At 45.2% G+C, this 25,787-nt stretch overlaps 1 protein-coding gene across 5 annotated transcripts in view; it reads right to left on the bottom strand.

The window, feature by feature from the left end:
* Positions 1-317: 317 nt before the first annotated feature.
* The window catches only part of Banf2 (BANF family member 2), a 42,060-nt gene continuing 16,590 nt past the window's right edge, over positions 318-25,787 (bottom strand). For 3 of the 5 annotated variants that reach the window (XM_034496707.2, XM_076928290.1, XM_076928289.1), the window contains 2 exons: positions 8,426-8,554; positions 318-521 (listed from right to left, as the gene is read on the bottom strand). In XM_034496707.2, coding sequence (XP_034352598.1) covers positions 375-521; positions 8,426-8,551 — 273 coding nt within the window. In that variant the 5' untranslated portion in view covers positions 8,552-8,554 and the 3' untranslated portion in view covers positions 318-374. Of the gene's footprint in view, positions 522-8,425; positions 8,555-11,685; positions 11,798-25,787 lie in introns of all 5 variants that reach the window. The other 2 variants (XM_076928291.1, XM_076928292.1) reach the window with 1 other exon arrangement.

The raw sequence follows: 25,787 nt of genomic DNA, 5'->3' as shown, positions 1-25,787 counted from the left end.
GATAAGAGCATTCCTGGTACTTAATGGCCAGCTAGCCTTGCCTAATTGGTGTGCTCCAAGTTCAGTGAGAGACCTTGTCTCAAAAAAAAAAAAAAAAATGTTGGAAAACAATCAAGAAAGACAACTAGGTTAACTTTTGGTGTCAATCAGCAACCCTTCCCCATCAAACTGTATACATCAGGCACATACACATACGTGTGGGTATATCACACACATGCATATGCAAAGACGCACATACAGACACACACACACACACACACACACATACAGACACATACACAGGAAATATATTAGAGACACAAATAACAACTTGGAGGTTGTGTGTAGTAGCATGGGAACCCTTTATCTGGGTTAGCACCGCAGGACCAGGGTGTCTACAGGAAACAGGCACACCACTCCTTCAGGCAGGTGGAGCTCTGGCGGGCCTCACACTCGGTAGCACCACAGCAGCAGATGATCCACCTCTGGAACTCTGCTTCATTCTTGTGCATCAAAAGAAACTGTCCCAGCAGGACATAGGCCTGGGAAGAGGGGCAGGAGGGAGGAAGACAGAGGGTTATCAGAATCCCACTCAGATGTGCCTGGCCCTCCCCCCATCCCTACTCAGGTGACAATCAAAGGCTGGGTGTGGGTCAGACAGGAGGGAGACTGCCAGTTCATCACAAGGCCTTGGGGAAAGGTGAGGTCAAGTTAATCACAGGACTCTCTCAGAGGCCAGTCCCTCTGGTCTAGGGACTGTCATCCTGTAGTGACAAGTAGGCCTTGTCCTCAAAATTGAAGACATTTCCTGGGATCTTATGAAAGACAACTTCCTGACTCAGTATCTTAAACTAGGGTAGAACCCAAGAATTTCCATTTCTAGTAGGCTTCCAGAGCATGCTGGGAGGACAGGGAATGGGTGACTACTGTACTCTGAACTCCTTTTAGGTCTGTTATTTAATGTTTTCTTTTCTCTTCCCTTTGTTGTTGGTGGTGGTGATGTGTATGTCCACACTGTGGACTAAACCCAGTGCCTTGCAAGTGCTAGGCAAGTACGCTACCACTGAGTTACCTCTGCAGCCCAAGTAGTTCCTTCTTCAAAATACACACAAAGCTAAGCTATAGTATAACTCCCTGGCCCATTGTTCTCTCAACACTACTAGCATGGTGGTCAATTCTACATCACGGGGACTGTCCTATCCACTGCAGGATGTTAAAAAACATCTCTGTTTTCTATCCCCTGGATGCCAGTAGCATCTTCCCCAGTTTCCCTAAAAGAAGCAATCATGAGGGTCTCAAATGAGAAGCACTGTAGGTGTGGCTGGCAGGCAAAGGGCATGTTAGCATTCATTTGCCCTTGCAAACTACCTGTGTGATCTCAGTCACTCAGCAGAAAGGAGAATTCAAAAGCCGGAGGCCCAGCATCGCCCTGCCCTGCCCTGTAGACCTGGACACGAGTGTGTTTTAAATGGGAAGGCAAGGGAAGACAAGAATGCCTTGGAGAGTCATGCCCGTGGGAACAGCACAGGTGGTATAAATCATGCTCAACCTTGACCCTCTCTTTCCAGCCTCAAACTGGAGCTGCAGTACTGCCCCGCCCCACCCCCACCCAGTCCCCTTTCTGAATGAGCTTTTCAGCTTCTTGGACTGAGCAGCAAGCTACCAATTTCCCTGTCTCCACAGTCTGTAGACAGCTGAGGTGGAGCCTCTAATTGAGTGAAAATAAATAACAAACAAATCTCCTCTAATAATTATATATAATCTCCTGGTCCTGTTTCTCTGGAAACTCCTGATAATAATATTCCCAAAGATGTCGGTGTACTAAAAAAAAAAAAAAAAAATGAGCAAAGTATAATGGCACGGATGAATGAAAACACCACCACAGAAGCTGTTATTTTGTAGGCTAACTTACAAAAAAAAAAAAAAAAAAAAAAAAAAAAATTAGAGACTGGGGAGATGGCTCAATGAATAAGAACATTCTGTGCCAGCACAAGGACTTGAGTTCAAGTCCCCAGTACCCACATAAAAGGTTGGCTGTGGTCATGCATGTACCTCCAACCCCAACACTGTGTGGTCAGAGATTGCTGGAACTTGCCAGTCAACTGCCTAGCTACCGATTCAGTGAAGACTGTTTCAAGAAAGAGAAACAGGATGATAGAGCAAGGCACTAACACTGCACTCCAGCTGCTGTGTGTGCACTTATGTGTACACACACACACACACACACACACAAAATGTAAAACACATAGAAGAGTATATACATTATACATTACATATACACATACACATGTATGTGTATATTAAGTGCACCCCGATTCTGGGTTCCATAGCAATTTTTCTGTTTTGAGCTCTTTGTCTGCTTATCCCTCCACGGCTTTTACAACTTCAGCCTGTTATGATCAAGAAGACAACAGGACCATGAATGGAGATACATGACAGAGGTTAGATTTCCAGTCACAGTGTACATATGTCTCTGGGGCATGGTTTGGGGGCTCTCCATCCTGGAATGGAGATCTGGCATCCACCCACAACTTCAAGTTCTAGGCTCTTTCCAGGAAAACATGCTGTTGGTTGTGTGTTGACTTTCATTACAGAAAACAAAGCTCATATATATATATATATATATATATATATATATATATATATATGAAATTAAATAAAAGCTGAATCCTAGTCACAAAAGGTGCTAAAGCATTAGAGTTTGTAGGTTTTATTTATTTGTTGTGGAGCTGGGATAAACCCAGGGCTTTGTACATACTAAGCAAAGACTGCCACAGAGCTAACACACACACACACACACACACACAAACACACACACACAAATACACACACTACCAAATACACACACCTCAGGGTTTATTTTTAGATATTGTCTAGTTGTTGAAAGCAGAAAGAAGCTATGTACTTGTAGTGATTTTAAGGTACAACTGTATTAAAAAAAAATAAAACAAAACCCAGTGTCTAACATAATCTCATTCTTAATCAGTATTTTCCTGTTTTCACTGGTGAATTTTGCCGAGATGGTTTTAAATCCGGATTTTAAGTCACTGGCATTCACTGAATGAATGTTCCCTGAGGCCGGTGTGATGCTTGTGGAGGAGCTCAGGTGAGCACAGCAGGATACACCTAGAGCTTCCCCGGAGAAGAAACATCCATGAGTTTAGTAACAAGTTGCAGCAGAGTTCTCCTCTAGCAAGCACAAGGTCTGTGATTTGGTCCTCAGCACCAGGAGGAAAACCTGACACATAGCAAGTGATGCTTTGAACACTTTGCCAGGCCACCCAATGCTGCAGATAGCTAACATATACTCATCCAATCCATTTATTCTCAAGAGTTGAGATGGTGTCCCAAACAAGAGACACTGGAGAGGTTGACACTCCCACCTCTGTCTACCCTGCTCATCCACATTCTAGCCATCTGTAGTCCGGTCTGGAGGTGAAGGAATCCTCTGCCTGTTTTTGAGGCTGCCCATGGCATCGGCTGGTGTGGTAATCAGAGCCTCTGCAGCCCACAGGCCTAAGCAGCTAGGAAGCCCAGGAATGCATGGCAGGCGGGACACAGGCAAGCTTTCCAGGAACGTGGCAGGCAGCTGGGTCTCTGAGCCAAGTTGCAATCTGACCCTCCGTCCTTCTGGGCTTTCCCTGGAGTCCCACGCTGGCATCTTCCAGAGAGTACAGAGATGGCCTTACCCATCTTCTTGCTTTACCCTCCAGGGTTTTACACTGCTCCCGGATGAGGGGAGGAGTTCATGGCTCTCATCTTGGTCTTGTTCAATGCCTTTTTGGTTTTCTAACTCCAGAAAATGAATCCCTAATCTGAAACCTCGAGGCAAGAAGGGTGGTATAGAAACACAGACATCGCAGGCAGGAGCTTCTATCCATTACCCTGGCCAGTGGCTATGCCAAAGCCTGAGACATACATTTGTAGTAACAGATGGTGGCTCAAGGGCAGACTTGTCCCAACTCCAAGTTCACACAGGGAAACTCTGCCAGGGTCTTCCCCAAGTTGAGTGAACTGGTCTCTCATGACTAGTGTCCTTGTTAAATTGCAGCAATTTGAATCTGCACCAGAGGCGGATCCTGGGGCTCTGCACACAAAGCAGCCATGGGCTCCTTTTTTAATGCTCTGCTGCCACTGTCTTAGTACTTAATACACTTACACTTGACCCTAGCCGAAAGGCTGGGAAGTGAGACGCTGTGACATGGTTAAACAAAATGTCACTTCACACTGGGCTCTGAAAACTAGGTAGCTGGCCCTAGTCTGCACTCATTAAAATGTTAAACTTTCATCATGGCACCCGGCCTTGTCAGACAGAGAGGAGCTTCCAGCACTTTCCCTTGCCTTCAGTTAGCAGTCCCCAAGTGCCAGTACAGAGGGCACCCCCATTGTTGTAAGACACTGCCATGACTATATGACTTTTCTGGTTTCCTCTCAGCAAGCATACATGCTGCGGTCTTCGGTAGAGATGTCCAGTGGCAATTCAGTGTTTCTCAATCACTCCAGGCTTAAAGCACGGAGTCCTGAATGTGGTGCTCAACCCACAGCAGGTTGTGGTCCTCCTCTTTTCTTTGTGCTTCTAGGACATGCTCATATTATTACATTATTTATTTAAAAACACCAACTTCCACTTGTATTTATCATTGCCTTATATTTATCTCACAACACTACGCAGGGTAACCTCCAAACTTCAGTGTCTAGCTTCTTGTAGGATTCATAGGTCAGATGGCGGGGTCCAGTGCCAGCAGAGAGGACAGGAGAATCTGGGTTTCTGAGTGGGTCAGCATTGAGAACCTGGGGACATGAAGAAGGCAGCATCTGAAAGCCCTGGGGTCTCCTGGTCCTGAGCTCAACCTCTCTTCAGATTACAACAAAGTGACTTCCGGAGGAGACTGGCCATTTTCAGGATCCCAGGCTGGAAGAGGGAGATTCATAGATGCTCCTGGCTTATAGTCTGGCTTTCTGTGTGGGTGGCAGTGGGTAGGGAGACAGCTCCAGCCCGGTTGTGGTGAGCCTGGCACCATGCACATGGTGACTTTTCCATTGACATGTCATTCCTCTCTACCTAGCCGCTTTCCTACCACTGATAAATCTTGACCAGTGCTGCCCTGGAGAAATAGTCAATGAGCCATCCATGTAAGTCATTTTAATCTTCTAGAGGCCACAGAAGGGATAAGGGAGAAGAGAAAAAGATGAAAGGCATTCCAATAACATACTTTATTTTCTCCCATATTTTCAAAATATTATTTCAGTATGTAATCAATAAAAATGTTACGAGATATCTCACATTCTTTTTTTTAGGGGAAGGCTTTAGCATTAAAGGGCATGCTTGATATTTTTAGCCCATGTTCATGCAGACCAGGGCTTAGCAGGCACAGGGCCAATGGTTACCGTTTTGCATTTTGGTCCTCAGGCCAAAGCGGGTTGCCCCAGTGAACAGCAGGTGCAGAGGAACCAGAAAGACCGGTCACATTTTTTGGCTTCTGAGATCCTGAAAAGGCTCAGGTGAGTCAATAGTTAATGTTTTCTTCCTTAAAAGAGAAGTGTGTGTGTGTGTGTGTGTGTGTGTGTGTGTGTGTGTGTGTGTGTGTGTGTAAAAGAGAGACAGAGAGAGAGAGACAGAGAGACACAGAGACAGAGAGGCAGAGAGACAGAGACAGAGAGAAAGGGTACCTGGGAATCTAGGTGCCATAGCACACATGTGTAGAGGTCAAAGGTCAAAGTCAGGAGTCTCCTGTTTCTGCTTCCCAGATGCTATAGGAATGCTGGGGTTATAGATATGCTACCATGTCAGGCTTTATGGCATGAGTTCAGGGGATTCTACTAAGACATGGCAAATGTTTTACCCCGTCAGTGCTTACCTGCCTATGGTGTTTTGTTTTGTTTTGTTTTGTTTTGTTTTGTTTTGTTTTGTCATGCCTCGCTGTGTTGAATCTATAAGCTGAAACAACTCTCCTGTCTTAACTAACCTGGTCATTGAGACTACAGACACATACTCCTGCACCCTATGAATCATGAATCATGGTCTATGAGAAATAGACCAGTTCATGGTGTCTTCAAGGCTCTGGGGAAGTTCGGAAGGCCACACACAGCCCCCTTCTTTACACCAGATGAAGAGATGAAAGCTTGGCATCAGGGCAGGGGAGAAGGCCCTAGAACAGTGGATCTCAACCTGTGGGTCACGACCCATCAAAGACCAGTTAGAAAACACAGAAATCTTTATATTATGACTTATAACAGTAGCAAAATTACAGTTATGAAATAGCAACAAAAATAATGTTATGGTGTGGGAATCACCACAACATGAAGAACTGTATTAAAGGGTCACAGCTTTAGGAAGGTTGAGAACCACTGGATTAGACGGAGTAGTAAGCAGGAAGATATCTGTGCTATCCACACTGAATCCCTAGAGAGCTCAGAGAGAGTTGGGGGCCCCCTCACAGACCAGTGACTCCTTGTTCCCTGTGCGTTCAGCAGCCTGGTGGCTTGGGAGAGAGCTGGAGGCTGAGTGAAGAGCCCAGGCAAGCAGGTGCGAGGGCAGCCATGGAGCCACATCCCAAAGGTGCTGAGAGAGCCAGCGCCCCTGGGGAAATGCCAAGAATGTTTCATGAGCAAGTGTGGCCCAGAGGCAATGTTTGTCAGGACAAAGATTGAGAACTCAGCCTGGGGAGAGAAGAGGAAGAAAATGATGGTCACACTTCAACAGAGGATGGATAAGGCCCTGAAAGATACCTCTCTCCCGTGGGTCCCCTGTAGGTAGAGAATGAATACCCTATGACCTGTGTTTTCATTGGCTAGCTCTGTGAAGTTGTTTTTGAGAGATTAACTGAGTGCAGGATGACCCACACTGAATGTAGGTGGCACCATCCTACAGGTGGAGGCTCAGACTGAATAAAAGTGAGCAAAGGAGAAAGCCAAATGAGCAGTGGCAGTCTCCTTTCTGGCTTTCTGCACTGCCATGAACCATGCCTTCCCCACCATAAGGACTGTATGATTTTAAACTGTGAGCCAAAACAAACCTTCCCTTCCCTAAGTTGCTTTGTGTTAGGTAATTGTTCATGACCAGGAGAAAAGTAACTAATGTGGTGAAGAAGGAAGAGGAGGAAGAAGAAGAAGAAAGAAAAGAAATGAAAGAAAGAGAATGATCATCTCTTTAAAGAAAAGGATATTTAATTGTAAAATTCTCCTTTAGTCAGACTTGCCTCCTGTACTAGCTGCTTGGGATTGGTCCTTTCCCTTTATCTGGGAGGAAAGCAGGAATGGAGTCCCCTCGGCCACGTAGCTCCACTCTCCCGACAAGACAACTTGGGGTGAGATTCACAATATGTGGTAGCAGGTACGGTGCAGCACATCAGTTGGAAAATATGGCCCAGACCGTTAGATCGGGGCACAAAACAAATACAATCTCTCTCTCTCTCTCTCTCTCTCTCTCTCTCTCTCTCTCTCTCTCTCTCTCTCTCACACACACACACACACACACACACTCACAGCAGCTCCTGGCCTCTAAACGTTTTTCTTATGTTAGCAGGAGATAACTTGGGCATTAAGGCCATTGCCCTTGTAAGGGAACATGGAACCCTGATTAGTTTTAAAGAGAACAGTTTGTCAAAAATGGGCATGAATGGGGCCTTGGGGGGAGGGGGTGTAGACTGTGGGAGAACATATGCTTAGCAAATGGAACTCCCTGAGTTTAATCCGCACGCCAGAACAGATGAGTAAACAAAGCACAGACTGGTCTTTCTCTATCCTCTGGCTTTCTGTTTCACCCTGTGATCTCCTCATCTCAGCTCCTGCCCACAGCACCATCCTGCCATGCTGCCATGTGGTTGGGAGGGTCCTTACCAGAGGCCAAACGCATGTCATCCTATATTGGACTTTCAGTCTCCAGAATTTTGAGCTAAGTAGAAATCCTTTCCTTATAAAGTCCCTAGATTGAGTATTTTGTTATAGCAATGGACACTAGACACTCCAACTCCACTGGCTATCCCTAAGGCCATTCTTGGGTTGGGAATGCATCTTAGAATGACTCTGATCTCCTCACCAGGGTGGAGCTCCCAGGATGCTGGCTCTCAACATGCCATTCTTATGCTGGTGCCCTGACAGACCGAGGTGGGGAGTGCACATGAGCCATCCATCCTGACAGATCAGTCTCAGACTTCAGTAGCAGACCTGGCTCTGTCAAGTCCCGAGTGTTTGAACACTGACCTGTTCCTGCTAGTCTCAGCTGCTCTGCAGACGCAATTCTATTTGCCCATCATCTACAAGCTTCGGATTCCCCTAAGCATGTAGGGTCAGCACCAGTGAAGTCTGTGGCACCCAGCCAAGTGACAGCTTTTTTCTCTGATGGCCAGTCACTAGGACACATGGCAGGGGCTGCCATCTGGCAGGATGAGAGGAAGACAGGTTAGAAAGAGGAGACAGAGAAGAAAAAAAAAAAAAAAAACCGCACCTTGTTGAAGCCTTTGGTGACCAAATTGATGGCAAGCTCACGGCTGATGCCGTCCACCCAGGCCACATCCTTTTCCCCAATGGGTTCAGAGAGGAAGGCTCTCAGCCTGGGAGACATGTTGTCCATCTCCTGCAACAGACATGGGTGGAGAAAGGGTTAGGCCATGTCTAACTGCTCATACTACAGTGGACACTGAGGAGGTCTCTCAGTCCAGGAATGGAGGGCAACAGATGGGCAGACTGGATTCTGTCATTCAGCATATACTGGGGGCTTTTAAATGCCATGTGTACTGTCCCATGCTGCAGGCTTTTACACTTCCATTCCCAGCTGGATGGAGGAAATGCATGTGGAAGACTGGGGATGAGTTAGATCAATCCAACCCCACAACAGCAGAAGGCGAGCTCGATGCTAAGAGTCTCAAGCTGCCTTCCCATTCTTTCACCCAACACACTTAAAGAGACAGCTTATGGGCTGATGAGATGGCTCAGTGGGTAAAGGCGCTGGCCACAAGCCTGACACCCCGAGTTTAATCCTCTAAACCAGCGCTTCTCAACCTTCCTAATGCCACGACCCTTTGATACAGTTCCTCAAGTTGTGGTGACCGCCGAACATAAAATTATCTTGTGGCTACTTCTTAACTGTAAGTTTGCTACTGTTATGAATATAACATAGGTATTTGATAAGCAAGATATCTGATATGTGACCCTTGTGAGGGTCACAACCTAAGGTTAAGAACTACTGCTCTAAGCCTATATGCGATGGTTATGTTTTAAATGTCAGCTTGCCACAATCTAGAATCACCAGGGAAGAGTGCCTGAATGAGAGATTGCCTAATCAGATTAGCAGATTGGCATGTGTGTCTGTGAGGAACTGTATTGTTAATTGGTGTAGGAGGACCTGGCCCACTGTGGGCAGCACTGTACCCTAGGCAAAGTTTGCTGAGCTATATAAAACAGAAGGAAGCTAGCTGAGCAGGCCGGTAGCTTCAGTGCATTCTTTTCTCTCCACTCCGCTCTCAACTGAGGATGAAGTGTGACTAGCTGCTTGGGTCCCCTCAATGATGGTAACCTGGAATTGTGAGCCGAAATAAATCCCTTCCTCTCCACCTTGCTCGTTTGTCATGGCAACAGAAATGAAACTAGGGTATCCTGTGAAGGCAGGGGTAGAGAACGGACTCCACAGAGTGGTCCTCCAACCTTCATATGCACACCATGCAGTGTGCACACACACACACACACACACACACACACACACATCACATCACAATAATGATAAATATAAATAAAGGTTTAAAAGAAAATGTCGTAAGGAAATACATTTAAAAAAAAAAAAAAAACAAAAAAAAAACCCTGCTTTCTTTGCCTAACCTCTCTTAGCCACCTGATAGTGATATTTTTTGTCATACTTGTATTTTAGCTTGTATCAAACTCTGTGATGAGTGGCAGATAGATAAAGCGGCAAAGTCCAGACTGAGGTTGGGTATGGTACAATCGAGGCACTTCTTCATCAAGCATGCTGGTAGTACCTCTCCACACAGGGGACACAAGCGGCACTCAGCAGTAAGACACTTGTCTGATGGTCACAAGGTCCTCGAATAGATCCCCAGAAGCTACAACAAACAAACAAAACCATCCTCCCAAACAAACTCCTTCAAGCTCTGGAGACTGTCATAGTTTGAATCTGAAAAGTCCCCCACCAGCTCCTGTTTTGAACACTTGGTCCCCAGCTTGGGGGACGGGGTACTATTTGGAAGGCCAGGAAGCCTTTAGGAGAAAGGGATTTGACTAAGAAGAAACTAGGCCACAGAGGGCAGGGGCCTTTAGAGGTTATACCCACACTGCCTCTGGCCCGATTTCCCTGCTTCCCAGTCTGCCACAATGTGAGGAATCCCTGCCACGTGCTCTTCCACCATGGGCTACTCCCATCATGCCTTTCACCTCCATGGATTTCTGAAACCATATTTTGACACACTCGCTCAAGAAAAGAAAGGGAGGGGCTGGAGAGATGGCTTAGTGGTTAAGAGCACTGACTGCTCTTCCAGAGGTCCTGAGTTCAATTCCCAGCAACCACATGGTGGCTCACAACCATCTGTAATGAGATCTGATGCCCTCTTCGGGTGTGTCTGAAGACAGCTACAATGTACTCACATACAAAAGAATAAATAAATAATTTAAAAAAAAAGAAAAGAAAGGGAGTTACCTATACCCTGGCTTCCTTCGTGTCAAGCTTTATTCCGCCCAAGCCTGTAGATTTTGAATAGGGCTGTTTTTATTCAGGTTCAGGCTTTCTCCGTTAGTGCCTCCATGCCAATCTTCTCTGGAAACGCCCCACGAACACCGGTTCTAGATACTTCCTAATCTAGTCATATTAACACAAATGGTAGAACACCTTGCCTAGCGTTCACAAGGCCCTGGGTAGATGCTCAGCATTAGGGAGTTTGGGGAAGATGCATTGCCTCAGCATTGGCTCTATCAGTGTAAGGTCTGTGTCCCAGCGTAACCAGGTTTGTTTTGTTTTGTTTTGTTTTGTTTTTTCTCCTGAGCAAAGGTCACCATCTTCCTAGCTGCTCTGACTTGATCATCTCTTCTCAACCAACCCCACGTCTGAGGCTTGTTCACTACTGCAGCATCCTTGTCTTGAGAGCAATCTCTGTTTCAGTTTGTGATTCGAGGGAGAGAAAATCCAGTTTTAAATGGCTCGCACAAGATTTAATTAACACACAATATAAGAAAATTCGAATGTGGTCAGATATGTCTGGATCAAGATAGCTCTCTTGATTCAGCCTTCCTTTGTTCTTCAGCTCAACTCTTAGCTTAAGTTCTTAGAAAGAATCTGGTTGCCTCAGGGCCTGCTATGGTCTTTGCAAACAGCACTCCCTCTTCCGAAGGGAAACGGAGTTCTTTTTCCCTGCAAAGCTTCGACAAATGCTTTCTCTAATTCTGTATTATTATTATACCAAGGCCCTACAACAGAAGTTCTGCCCCGAATGTATTCATGAGCTGCCTGAATGGGGGTGCTGAGTCCAAAACTGGGGTGTTTACTATGTTATTAGGGATAATTACCCAGTATCAGAGGAGGGAACAAAGGGCATCTACTGCATAAATGCCCAGTAGATCATGAGGAATCAAGGGCTTCGACTGCCTCCTCAGGGCCTCTTCCTCCCTACTGCAGCCCATCCCTGGTGCTTAGGGTACCACGGCTGATACATGGTAGACACTGAACAACATACATGTGTGATCAGATGCTTCCATTCTCCTGACCTTTCTTTGAAGCAGATATCCTATTATTTGTCTTCTCCTCTCGCTCGTTTTGAGGTGCCTTGGAGAAAAGATGGATCTGAAAGCTGGTTTTGGAGGGCTCTGTCAGCAAACCCTGGGAAGGAGAGAAGACAGGAGAGGCTTTGGAGGGCCCTCTGACACTGCTGCTCAGGTCTGTAGATGCATGAGCTCTAACCATGATATGGAGGGCTCGAACTCTTTTCTTCTGTGTATTGTCCCTCCAGTACAAAAGGCTGCTCAGGGCCAGCATTAGCAGGTGAACTCCGCAGTACCCATGGTCCTCTGAGGTGATGATTGGATTTTTTTTGTGGGCTGCTGTAGCCCAGGCCAGGCTCTCCAATTTTGAGTAAGGAATAGCCTGGAGGTTTTATGAACCATGCTAACTTTGCCAGGGAAAATTCCACCCCATATCCACCTTAGCCATCTGTTAAGATAAACCTCCCGCCACTCTCCCTAAGAACAAATGGAAACTACAGCTATGTTATCAGTGCACCGGCCCCATCAAAGAAGGGAACAATTGGCGTGCTTGTTTTTCCCACAGCTGAACCTACTCAGCTCCTTGAAATACGTGCAAACACATCCAAGGAGAAGGCAGGAGCATTTCCCCCTCTTAAGGCCCACAGGCAGGATCACAAGGATAGGATGACTTCAGTGGATCTCTGTCAGGGGTGAAGTGGCTCCCGGAGAGTAATTCTTGGTGGTCAAAATGGGAGTCCGGTGTGTGTGTGTGTGTGTGTGTGTGTGTGTGTGTGTGTTACTGACATCTAATGTGTGAGTCCAGAGACACTAGTAAACTTGCTCAGGGCAGTCCCCACAATCTAGAATTCTGTGGGACAGTGGTGAAAACACCGGTAGATGAAGAAGGAACGACTGGTGAGAGGTAGACTTGGGTAGACTTTGTGGGGAATGGCAGGAGGGCTTTGAGGGGTGCTAGGAAAGCACTAGCTATTCCAGCAGCTAGGGGCCTCTTCAGAGTCTTTAGGGTACCCACCCCCAGTGAACACTCAGATGGGCACTTTTCCTTACAAGCATCAGACCCAGCCTTTGGGGAAGAGAAGAGAAGTGTGTGTGTGTGTGTGTGTGTGTGTATCAGTGCACATGCATGTGTGTGTGTGAAACACACACAGAAACACACACACACACACACAGAGAGAGAGAGAGAGAGAGAGAGAGAGAGAGAGAGAGAGAGAGAGAGAGAGAGAGAGAGAGATATTACATTACAGGCTCAAGTATTGTTCTAAAGACATCCCCCCCCCCCCCAACACACTCTTTGAGTAAAGAAGATTCTCATTTTACGTGATGCAGAAGAGAGTCTCAAGGAAAGTAAAGATAAGCAGTAAGTGGGTGGGACCATTCTAAAAGGAGATACTGCCGTTCTGCTACAAAGTATCTACTAGAAGCTCTTAAGGACTCGAGAAGCTGTAGGAAAGGCAATTCAGCCGATTTTCTGAAGCTGTGTTGGACTGGGAGAATAGTTTTAGACATTGTCCATATTATTTTAATGATCATTGTGTTATTACCAGAAGACAACAAATGCTGTGAGATTGGTCTATTATTACAGTGGTTCTCAACCTGTGGGGGTGGGGGTGGGGGGTGGGGAAGGGGGTGCTACTGACATCTAATGTGTGAGTCCAGAGACACTAGTAAAGTTGCTCAGGACAGTCCCCACAATCTAGAATTTGGCAGACCTCTATCTCCAAAACTATTTGCATTACAATCCATAACAGTAGCAAAATTATAGTCATGAAGTAGCAGTGAAAATGATTTTATGGTTAGGGTCCTGTATTAAAGAGTCGCAGCATTAAGAAAGTTGAGAACCTTTGTGTTATTGCTAATAATGATAAATTGTTTGGTCCTAACCCACTACACACAGCTCATGGGAGTGTAATCAATACAGCTACTATGAAAGTTTCTCAAAAAATAAAAATAGAACTACCACAAAACCCAAATATACCTACCTCGCCTGGACATACACCTGAAGGAATCTAAGTCAGCATGCTACAGTGACACCTGCACACCCATGCTTATTCTGGCACTATCCCCAACAGTCACAGCTAAGATGCCCATCAACAGATGAATACATAAGGAAAACGTGGTGTGTGCACACAGTGGAGCTCTATTCCTTTATTCAGCCACTATGTTGCTTGCTGTGGGAGAACAGATACAACTGGGGATCATCCTGTTAAGCAAAATAAGCCAGACTCAGAAAAATACTGCGTGCATTCTCTCATGTGTCGAATCAGATTTAAAAAACAAAACAACGACAACAACAAAAAGACAGAGGGTGACAGCTTGAGAAATGAAAAGTAGCAACCAGAGGGTAGAGGGAATGAGGAGGTGTTGGGGGGAGAATGTGATAAAAGTATGTTGTATATGTGTATGAAAATGTCATGATGAAATACTGCTTTGTACATATAAAAAAACACATTTACTTTTAAAAATGAAATTATTCAGCCCTAAATGTCAACAGTGGTAAAGTTAGAGACCCTGGGCTATAAGTAATAGGAAATCCTGATTCAAACACTCTTAAATAGTAGGTTCACTCCCAATCTCACATAACCAGAGCTGCTTCTAATGACATGGATCTGGAAATTTGTTAATGGTATCTCCATAGTCTTATAAGGACCTGGCTATCTGTCCCTCAGGTTCCAAAATTCTGACAGAATTTTCTCTGATCTTTCTCAGTGTGAAAGTGCCCAAAGGGAGGGGACTCCATTTCTCATTGGGTGTCCCTAGAGGGACAACCCCTTAGTTTCAAGACCTAGAATCAGATGACACAGCCATCCACCCACCTGTCACTGGCCAGGAGAGAGATCAGCACAGGATGGTGAGCTCAGCCTTCCTGAAGCTCAGCCAATGACAGGTTCCTGACAGGAAGGGCAAAGAGAAGAGCAGAAGCTGGAAAGTCAAATGACAGCATCCTCTAATAGTCCAGCACAGACAAGGCTTCTTTCAAAGCATGTGCAGAGACTACCTGGAGCCTTGTTGGAAACATCATGTCCTGACTCCACAGGCCTGGGATGGACCTTTGATTCTGTGGTTTTGACAGGCTCCACAGAGAGGACAGGAAGGCTGGTCAACAGGTCATACATTGAGCAAACCACCACACAATATCATGTATTCCTTTTATGTTATCATATAAAACTTGGCATTTGGGCCTGATGAAATGGCTCAGAGGGGGTAAAGATAGTTGCCACCGAACCTGATGGCCTGAGTGACTTCTTCTCTGGCCTCCACATGTGCTTTTGTGATGTGTATGCCCCAATCTCGATGTAATAAACAGTGTTTTTAAACTTGTCATTTAACCCTTTTTATGTGTGTAGTTTGGAAATGCTGAGTGTTTTTATACTGCTGTGCAAGCCATTCTGGTCATCTTCTACAAAAAGAGCCCCCACACCCATAAACAATGACTCTCCCATACTCTTCCCTTAGACACCTGGCCTTCAGTTACTTACTTTCTGTTCCCATGGATTGGCTGATCTAGATACTTTATACACATGGAATTTCCCCAGCATCCTTTTGTGAAATTTTACTTAGCATTGTGTCTTCAGGGTTCGCCTATACTGTGGCTTGTAACTAGCATGATCCTCCTCTTTAAGGATGGATAATATTCCTAAATGTGTTATACAGGCACAATGCCCATGAGAGTATCAATATTCATCTTACTTTTATATCAATAAGAAGCTCATACCAATGAAAACCTTAAATTTGAAATCAAAGTAAATTTTGTACCATTTAAGAAATTATAACTTCATCTTGATATTAATTATACAGATTTCTACCAATAGGTTATGGCTATGCAATAAGTCCTAGCTAATCCTCCCTGTTCCAACAAAACCACTACTTTCCCCTAGAAAGACAGACCAATATTAACCAGTCCTTCTTTAACTTTTAAACTAATTTGGGACTGTTAGCTTTTGAGTTAAGGGACTATAGAAAATTCAGGGCTTTGAGTTTATTGTTAGGGTGTTTCCCATATTTTATTTGGAAATAGCTGAGAGGAGTTAACAGACAACAGTCCAGGTTACCTTACATGGATAGTTGGTTTTCAAAATGTCAGAAGTCCATAGAATTGACATTACAAATATGTCTATATTAATGTTCATTTTGATTAGAGACCTGTCTGCTCCTGACAGCTTCCTGTCATGGATTCTAAGAAGAAATTGAGCATCTTTGGAGTTACTCCAGTTGTGCAGTGACAGCCACTAGGCAAGAATTGCTTCTTTCCATCTACAGACAAATTACTGTCGAGAAAAGGGCACACTTGCAGAATAGTCGACTGATTATATCTGCCTAGACAAAGTAATCAGCCCTTAATAATTCTGCATCACTAAGGTCTCTCAGATGACTCTGGGCCAGAAGGCTGAAGATTTGATGCTCCAATGTTCAGTAGTATAGGGGCTTTCCAGGTGTTCAGTGGTCTCTATAAATTGGCTAAGTTTTAGAAGCTATGCTTAGTGCTTCCCATAATCTCAGTTAACTCAGTCATTCTGGATTTCTGACGGGGTTGAAGACCTATAGTCTCATAGCTAATCCCGGCTATTCACTTTGAGAGAAAAAATCTGAGTGGATGGTTTTCAGCTGACATGCATTCTAAAGCCAAGAAAAAAAACCAGGTTCAGAACTAAGTGTTTTAGTTAGGAGAGATGACAGAGGTTCTGGTTAGTCAACAAAATGATGGACTGGGTATTAGGACTATCTTGTACTTCACTGGTACAATTAGGAATAATTATGCTCTAATTGCATTTTGAGAGAAAAAAATTTTATTTTAACAGGAAGGGTGAAGCTAGGTGATGAGAGAGAGGAAGAGAGAGAAAGAGAGGGGAGGGGCATGGAGGCAGATGTCCACGTGTCTCCACCAGTCAAAGATAGTTGATATATCTAGGTTGGGTATTGGGTTATACTTCTGATTGAGCATTACCAAACTTATAAAGCCTTTGATTAACATTTAAAATATATAAAAGCAAAAAGGAAAAGGGGGCATGGGATAGGGGTTTTCTAGGGAGGGGAAATGGGGAAAGGGGATGGCATCTGAAATGTAAATAAAATTATATATATATATGATGGATAATATCCAGTTGCATGCAACAGACCACACTATCCCTGGTCGTCATCTTTTAGATGCTTCAATCACTCCCGACCTCTGGCCTCTGTGAGAATAGCTGGTGTGAATATGGGAGCATAGGTGTGTCCCTGAAGTCCTGATTCTAACTCTTTAAGAGTACGGATCCAGAAGCAGAAATGCTGTGTGACATGGTAACCTTATTTCTGCCTGTTTAGCAATCACCCTAGCTTTGAATTTGGCTTAAACTCGACTCTGCATTACACTCATGTGAAGATGACTTTTGTTTGACTTCCCTGCCAGGGAAGACCTTCCTATTACAGGGAGTTCTATCCGTGGCTGCATCCTGGACCATAAAGGGCTGCGTCGGGAGGTCACACTGGCAAAGAATGGCTTCAATCAATTCAGATTTTAGCTGCTCAGCAAGTCACCTGCTTAAATAAAGAACAAAGGAGTCCATGGTCCCTCCTCCAGGATTCAGTTTACTTATCTTGGGATTTGAATGGGCCTCCACATCTTTCTAAACCACCTTAGTGGAAGCTGGGCATGGTGGCATGCTCCTTTAGTCCCAACACTCAGGAGGCATAGCCAGGTGATGTCTGTGAGTTTGGTCTACATAGAAAGATCCAGGACAGTCAGGGCAACATACAAACAAACACCGAATAAACACCACCTACCTCAACCAACCAACCAACCAACCAACCAACCAACCAACCAACCAACCAGATAGCACCACCACCACCACCACCACCACCATCACCATCACCAAACAACAATACAATCCCCCACCCCTATAGTGTGTCTGAGATTTGAGAACCACTGCTTCCTTATTTTTCTCAGAAACTTCTGGGCTACTTTGCTAGACTGATGGACTCCAGCTGAGTCAGATTTTGTGCTGGGACTGGCATGTCTGTGTCACCATATGGCACACTCAGCCCAGCTCTGCAGCAGTGTCGTCTCAAGCTACTGGGCACATCAGATCCTCATTAGACACCAGTATGAGGACGATCATCCTTCCACTCCCCATGGTTCTGAACTCAGAGAACTCCAGAGCAGGCAGGCCTTAGGGACCACCTGATCCCTCTTCTCTCTCTCTCTCTCTCTCTCTCTCTCTCTCTCTCTCTCTCTCCCTCCCTCCCTCCCTCCCTCTCCATCTGTCTCTCTCTTGCTTTCTTTTGAAATTCAAAAATATTTATTTTAAAGGAAAATTTATCTAGTATGTATTTATGTAGCAGAATTACTCTACAAAGTTGGGAATGGGGTGAGATCACTGAGCATGCTCCTGGCCTCCTGTACTCTCCAAATCTGTCTCTGATCTATCCTAAATGATTCTACCCAATTGGGAAACAGGTCTGAAGAACTGAATCCATGTGCTGGAGACTATGCACCTGTTGAGAAGCCTGACTTTCTGTCTCTCAATGGAGTATCGCCCTCTGGGGACATGCCTGTAGTCCCTGGGCAGCTCCAATTGGGCACAAGATTGAATACTTAGCCACAGATACCATCAGAGCAGCTGCAAATGTCTCGGTATAATCCTTCCAGGGAAGACTCTCCTATTACAGATGTTCCCTCAGTGACTGGGTTCTAAACCACAAAGGATTGCTTGCTAAGGACTCACTGGCAAGGAATGACCTCAATCAAGTCTAGTATCTTGTCCTGTTAAATACTATGGAGGGCTAGAGAGTTGGCTCGGTGGTTAGGAGTATTTGTTAGTCTTGCAGAGGACCTGGGTTCAATTTATAGCATCCACGTGGCATCTGACAACTATATATACCTCCAGTCCCAGGAATTCTGATACCCTCTTCTGACCTCCACAAGCATCAGGCAGGAATGTGGTGCTCTCACACACAAGCAAAACACTCACATACATAAAATAATAAAATAAATAGATCTAAATTCTAAAAAATGCTGTGCATTGCCAAGACTGGGCCATCAACATCCCACTATGATGAGAGAGAAGGATGTAGGATCCCTTCCCTCCCTGAGGAGCCACAGATAAGTCCATGGCTGCTGGGGGAGGGGAAGTCATAGTCCTCAGTAGTGCGACCACTGGTATGTTGATGCCCTTCCTGAAGCAAACAATTCCCTCCCCCGTGCTCATGTAAGCAAAGCTAATAAAATTCAGTGTGTATGGAGGGAAAAGAAATGACAGGGAAACTGGGGGGGGGGGGGGCATTGGTGGGAGGGTAGAGTGGGGGAATAAGAACGGTTAATGGGGAGGGTGTAATCAAAGTACTTTGCATATATGCATGCAACTGTGAAAGAATAGTGCAAAAATACTGTGCAGAGTATATTTCTTATGGAATTTAGTGCCAGGAAAAAAGTGCCAGGAATACACCTTTCTAAATAGGTGTATTCCACCTTCATGACAAAAAGAGTTCGCAAGTGCTCTGTGCGGGCCATTAGGAGTAAATCTGATGACTGGACAACACAGGGAGCCTAGATTAGCACCCTCACCCTGATGTTCTGGTTGATTCTTTTTGTTCAATGACTTCATTTCCCATACTTCCTTTTTAATTTAATATTTTAAATTCATGTATTCAGAGTGCTCGTGCTCACTGTGCCTATCCACGCTTACCATTCCTCCCTCCCTCCCTCCCTCCCTCCCTCCCTCCCTCCCTCCCTCCTTCCCTCAACCTTCCCTTCCTTCCTTCCTTCCTTCCTTCCTTCCTTCCTTCCTTCCTCCCTTTTCCTTCTTTCTTGTTCCTTTCTCTTTCCTCCCCATCATCTTTTTCTTGAGACAGGACCTTCCTTCTAAGTAGCTCGGGCTGTTGTCAAACTCTCCATGCTCCTGCCTTAGTCTCTGAGTGCTGGGGTCACAAGCATGCATCATCATGACCAGCTACACTCTTTATTGAATGTGGTGTTGCTACGCAGTAGGTCTCAACGATTGAGGGCCTGCTAGCTCAGGTCTGTTCATCCCAGCTGCTTTGAAGGCTGAGCTAGGAGGATCACAAATTCAAGGCCCACTGAATAACTCAATAAGACTTTTCATCTCGAAATAAAAAAAGCAAAATAGGGCTGGGAATGTAGCTAAGTGATAGAGTCCTTGCCAAGCATACAGGAGGCCCTAAGTTTACTGTCCGGAGAAGAGGAGGGAAGGAGGGAGGGATGGAAAGACGGAGAGACAGAAAGACAAAGAGACAGAGAGACAGAGAGACAGAGAGACAGAGAGACAGAAAGACAGAGAGACAGAGAGACAGAGACAGAAAGAGAGCTTGGAGTTGTGAAGAATAAGAACCTTCCTAAGGCAAGCACGTTAGAGACATCATATCCAGCCTCTACCACAAAATAGTGCAGGGCTTGTAGCCTCCAAGAAGGAAATGTAGGAATGAGAGCTGCAGGCGGGACAGTGATGGATACACTGTACTGATGCAGTTGACCTGGAGCATGGGCACACTCCCACACCCGCTCCACTGGAGTCTGAGGGAAAGCTGTCAGCCAGTCACTACTTCCTGGAGCTCTAGACCCTCATCTCCCCACTCCTCAAGCTATGGCTTCTTCCTTTGAACGGATAGTCTCTCATGGCAAAAGGATGAAAGGAAGGGTGATGTTTTCATTTCATTTTGTTGCTGAGATAAAGCACTCTGACCTAGAGTCACTGAGGGAGGAAAGGGTCCCTTTGGTTACCACCTCTGGGTCCCAGTACATCCTTGAAAGAAGTCTGGACAGAAATGTAAGCAGGAGCTTGAAGAAGAAACTACAAAGGGATGCTGCTTTCTGCTTGCTTTTGGCTAGCTTTCTTAGGCAGCCCGGGCTCCTTCCACAGTGGACTGGGACCTTTTAGTCAATTAAGCCAGGCAGTTCCATAGAGACACATCCTCAGACCAACTTTCAGTTGACCCTAGGCTGTATCAAATTGACAGATGAGGCTAGTGAGGACAGGTTATATACTAATTCCTGGATGCTGGGGTCTGAATACCAGGTGTTCAGAGTCTCAGGAGGCACAGTTAGGCTGCTCCTATACAACAGAGGGAAGCATCATCCTCATGGCTTCTGAGAGCTCCCAGTTGGCTGCATTTTGTATAGTCAGCTCAAGGACTATGTCCATGGTACTGCTCACTGCAGCATCATGAAGCCACCAGTGAAGACCCCACATAACAAGGAAAGCGGTCCTGAGAGGAGGAAGGGACAGATTCCAGAGTGCTCACTGGCATGCTGGATTCAGCCATGCCTGAAGGCATCCACCCCTGGAATTCTCAATTATCTTAGGAAAAATCAAAGTATTGTCCACTTTGGGGGGTTGGTGGCATTAGTTATACAACAAAGGACCCTACATAACAGACCTCCAAAGTTTGCTTACCAGCTCACTCAATTCATATAGAGACCTGGGATGGGACATTGGCTCTCTGGCCTAGGCCTTGGAAACAGAGAAAGTCGTTATCAATGACCATTGATGTTCACCTTTCAGAGGTCACATTTGCTGTTTTTACCCTTAGTTCCCTTTCCACAATGGAAAGCAAGATCATTTCTTCCTCTAATGTTCCTCTGCTGGCTTCCAAGTGTTCCTTCTACCATAGATCTTTATCTTGATGGGTCTGCCAGGGATGGCCAAGTAAATTCAACCATCCCCAGGGGTTCAGCGAGCATCATCCATACTTAAAAACTTAATCTTTGAATTTGTAGGACAGGGCCTCCAGCTGAGGCTTCTCCACAGGCCCCTAGTAGGACCCAGTGAAGCTAACATCACCAAAGGTGAGGAAGGGCTCCCATCCTTGGGGCACTGGAAAGGGGCCATAAACTTCAGACTGTGTTGCAAGGTATCTATCTGCTTTTTGAGATGACTGCTAAGTCCTGCTGGAGTGGCTGGGCTGGAGGGAGGAGTCCTGAGTTTGGCTCGAGCTCTGCCCGTAGCCAGTTCACTAAGCATGAGCCAATCATCTGGGCTTCATCAAACCAGAATGCTAGGCGTATTGAAGCCCTGCACGCTGGCTCCTTGCCACGCTGGGTCTCTGTTCATTTACAGTCTTCAGATGGCACAAAGCTCAAACAGGCTCTGTTCTACCAGTTTCCAATCCAAATTGCTCTGAAAACCAGAGTGATCTATTTTTTCCTTCTTTTTTTATTCCATTTTTTGGCAAGGAGTACATGCTTAGGAGCCAAACCTGGCCTGAATGGACATGAGGCTATTTATAGTCCCTATTATCCCATTTGGTGTGAGTATTTATACATTTCATCAAGAGAATATTAATGGGTTTGTTTACAGGGTGCTGGGCCAGACTCCACTGGGAATGTCTGGGAGACACAGAACAGGCACCATATTATATCACCTTCCTAATATTAAAAATGTCTGAACACCTCAAAACTTCTACCCAGTTCTTCAGTGGTGAATAAGGTTCTATGTATCTACACCAAGATAGTGTGTAGCCAAGACACCTGCAAAAGTTCCCAGAAAAAAAATTAATGGTTCTCAAAGCCTGCCTATGCCCCCATCTCATCCATGGCTATAAATCTCTCTACACACTTTCAGAATCAGATTGTACAACTATGTACTAGGTCAGGTCATTTTAGTCAACAATGGACATTATGGATGAAAAAGGGCCCAGGATTACAATGGAGTTGAAACTCCCTATGACCTAGAGTCATCCCATAACTTGGTGCAATGTTTGCAGCATAGGCCAATATACTGATGACTGTTTAGCATTGGAGCAGGAAAGGAGCTCCATTGCTAAAGTGAATGCCATGTCTGCATGGGTTTGCATCCTCAGCACCCATGTAAAGAGGTCAGGGTGGAGACACATACCTATGATGCCAGCCCTGGGAAGGCTATAACAAGAGTTTTGCTGGGGCTCACTAGTCATTCACTAGAGCCAATGAGAGAGCTCCAGGCTTAGTGAGAGACCCTGTGTATTAGATGTCTTTCTTGTTGCTATGATAAAAATATTTGAAAAGAAACAAGGTAGAAAAGAAGGGTTAGTTTTGGCTCACGGTTCAAGAGTGAGGTCTATCATGGTGAGAGGAGCTTGAGACAGCTGTCACATTGTATCAGCAGTCAGGAAGTGGAGAGGGTGGATTTCCCTGCTTAGCCCCCTTTTCTTAGTCTGAGACACCAGCCCATGGGAGTCCCGTTACCCATATTTAGGATGGGTCTTCCCACCTCAGTTAACCTAATCTAGAAAAATCTCTTGCAGAAACACCCAGAGGTTTGTTTCCCTGTTGATTATAAATCTCATCAAGTTGACAGTGAAGATTAATCATCATCTTCTGTCTGAAAAATTAAAGTGGAGAGCCAGAAAGATGGCTCAGCGGGGAAAGGTCCTTCCGGCACAAGCTTGGTGACCTGGATTTGATTCCCAGAAGAACCCACACAAAGATAGAATGAGAGAACCCCAAAAGTTGTCCTCTGATCTCTGCATGCATGCCACCTCACATGGACACACACATGCACACTACGTGTGCACGCACACACCTCACACACATGCATACACACATACACCACGCACGCATGCACACACACACACACACACAATTTTTTAAACAAATAAAGAGCAATCAAGACTCTTGACATCAACCTCTGACCTCCCTCCACACACATGCAGAAGTACACATATATGTATGTAACCACACGTACAAATATACACCCAAACACACCCAAAGTTCAATATATACATTTATCAATTATGGGCAATGTATAGGACTTGATAATGGCAATAAATCCTAGGCTACTAGCCTACATATTTATGATATTGTACTTTTATCATTATTTTTGCTTCCAAAAGTTTGGTGTTAAAAATTATGCCATGTACTAAAGCTTGGATGTGGTTTGAATGTCTCCCCAGGGACTGTGTGCTCTCTTCTCAGGATGTGGCCTAGTGGGTACTGGTATGTGCCCTCAAAAACTAGTTCTCACCGGACTCCTTGGTAGTTCTCAGGAAGTCTTGTTATTAAAATGCTCTCTTTACTTGCATTACCTTGTGATAATCCTCCCTGTCCCCTCCACCGAGTGCCTTGCATAGCGGCATCACAGCAGACCAAGTGCCCTGTGATTTTTGAACTTTCCGTCTCCAAATCCATGTGCTAAAACTCCTTATTCTACTAACTTAGTTGCCTCGGGCATTTTGTTGTAGTAATTCAAAAGTTCACACCTAACCTGACAGCCTTATGCAGCCCAGCACCTTATCTCTTGATGGCTGCAGGCAGCCATGTCATGTGACTGACCTAGACCTTTTAGGTGTGTCTAAGTATGCTCTCCCATGTTCACACAGCCACGGACTCACCCGTTTCTCAGCACATCTCCCTAGCCTTAAGTGACCCATGCCTTCAATCTTCCAGCTTCTGTAAAATCCTGCCTAGCCTAAGGTACCTTTATTCTAGCTGTGACTGGTCCCAGTCATATCTGTCCTTCCTGAAAACGTTCCCTTCCTTTGGGGCCCCATTCTCTGCAAAAGATGGAGAGCAGATTTAGTAACAGTCATGTGGAGAGCAGATGAGAGAAGTCTGTAGCTCAGTAGCACAGTGATTAAAAGCCAGTGTCATAAACTGCGGGTTCTGACTCCGAATGAGATCACACAACTTGATGTGGTGGTTTGAAAAACGTGGCAGTGACCTGAAATCAGACACACAACGAACCCGAGGTGTTTCTGCCAGTGTGACTTGTGCTGTATCACATGGTTCCTCGCAGTCTCGCTTCTGAATACACAGCGCATGTGGTGTAGTGCACATACCAGCACATGTGACACCAACAAGGACTGCCTGAAACACCTCGGCTGAGGCTCAGGACTCCTGTGAGCTCTGAGTTCCAGTCTTCCTACTGAGGGCAGAAAAACTCTTCTTATGGTTTAATTATGGAAAACAAAGGCTTAATATGTCTCTTGTCCTCGCTCAACATGTAAGTATCACAGTATTACATCTTTAAATTGTTCTATAAGAGAACTTTTAAAATTAAATTTTTTATGAGTTTTATACATGAGTACTATATTACGGAATTTCCACATATATATGGTTACCCCAAGATATCTCTGTTTCTACCCCTACCTGTATCTCCAATCTTAGTCTATTTAGTGTTGCTCATAGATACATGTGTTTAGAGTTGTCCCCTTGGGAATGAATAACCTATCAGAGGATTTGTCCCTAGAGAAGACTGATTCTCCTTCTCTTAGCAGCCATTGACTGCTTGGAAGTAGCTCTTCATCTAGAGGTGAGTGGGCCCTCGTGAGCTTTTCCCCACCCACGTTGCATGTCAACTGATGCTGTCATTGCTCAGGCCTTGTCTAGGTGAGCATAATGTTGGGTTGTCATGTATGCAGCTTCCCTGTCATATATAGAAGACACTGTCTCACAGCAAATGTCCTGGTCCTTTAGTTCTTACAATCTTTCCTCCCCCCGTCTTCATTTTTCCCTGGTTTTCAGGGTGGGAGTTGGGTCTGAATCTCTGTTCTAGACTCCATCGCTTACAAAAAGAAGCTTCTCTGAGGAGAGGCGAGAGCCACACTTATCTGGGTAGAAGGACAAGTATTTAGAATACAGCTGGAAATTATATGGGTTTAGAAAAAGGGCAGCAGCACAGGTTCTCTTCTCCGCCTACGGCCTCTCCAGCTATGGATAGTTGGCTGATGAATTCTCTACTACTGAGAGAGACTGAAGTCCAATTAGACAATTGTTGGTTACCCTGAGATAAAAATGCCTCTATTGCACTGCTGGGGCTATCTTGCCAGGCTGGTAATTATTGTGGTTCACAGGTTTTACAGCTTCTTTGTCTTGGCAGCTTTCATAGCACCTTCTGATACTATGAGAGCCAGTCCGCAGGCAGTGTGTAATGTCTTCAGTAATAGGCTCTTACTTTCAAGTTAAAGAAGGCAACCAGAGTCAATGGCAATGATCTATATTGTTTGGAGAGGGTCATTGTACCACCCAGGCCAATAACTCCTGCTAGCACTGGGGTTTGGGTAGGTAGTCTATAGTTTTTTTGTTTGTTTGTTTCGTGGTGGTGGTGGTGAAGATTACCATCCCATAAGATACAACTCTGTGTGGGAATACTTTATTTTAAGAATTGCTGTTTGAGTTGCTTAGTTGAGTTTCATAC

Source organism: Arvicanthis niloticus, chromosome 2, assembly GCF_011762505.2.
Source record: "Arvicanthis niloticus isolate mArvNil1 chromosome 2, mArvNil1.pat.X, whole genome shotgun sequence".
NCBI lineage: Eukaryota > Metazoa > Chordata > Mammalia > Rodentia > Muridae > Arvicanthis > Arvicanthis niloticus.
The sequence above is the reverse complement of the archived record's forward strand: the minus strand, read 5'-3'. Positions and strand labels throughout refer to the sequence as shown.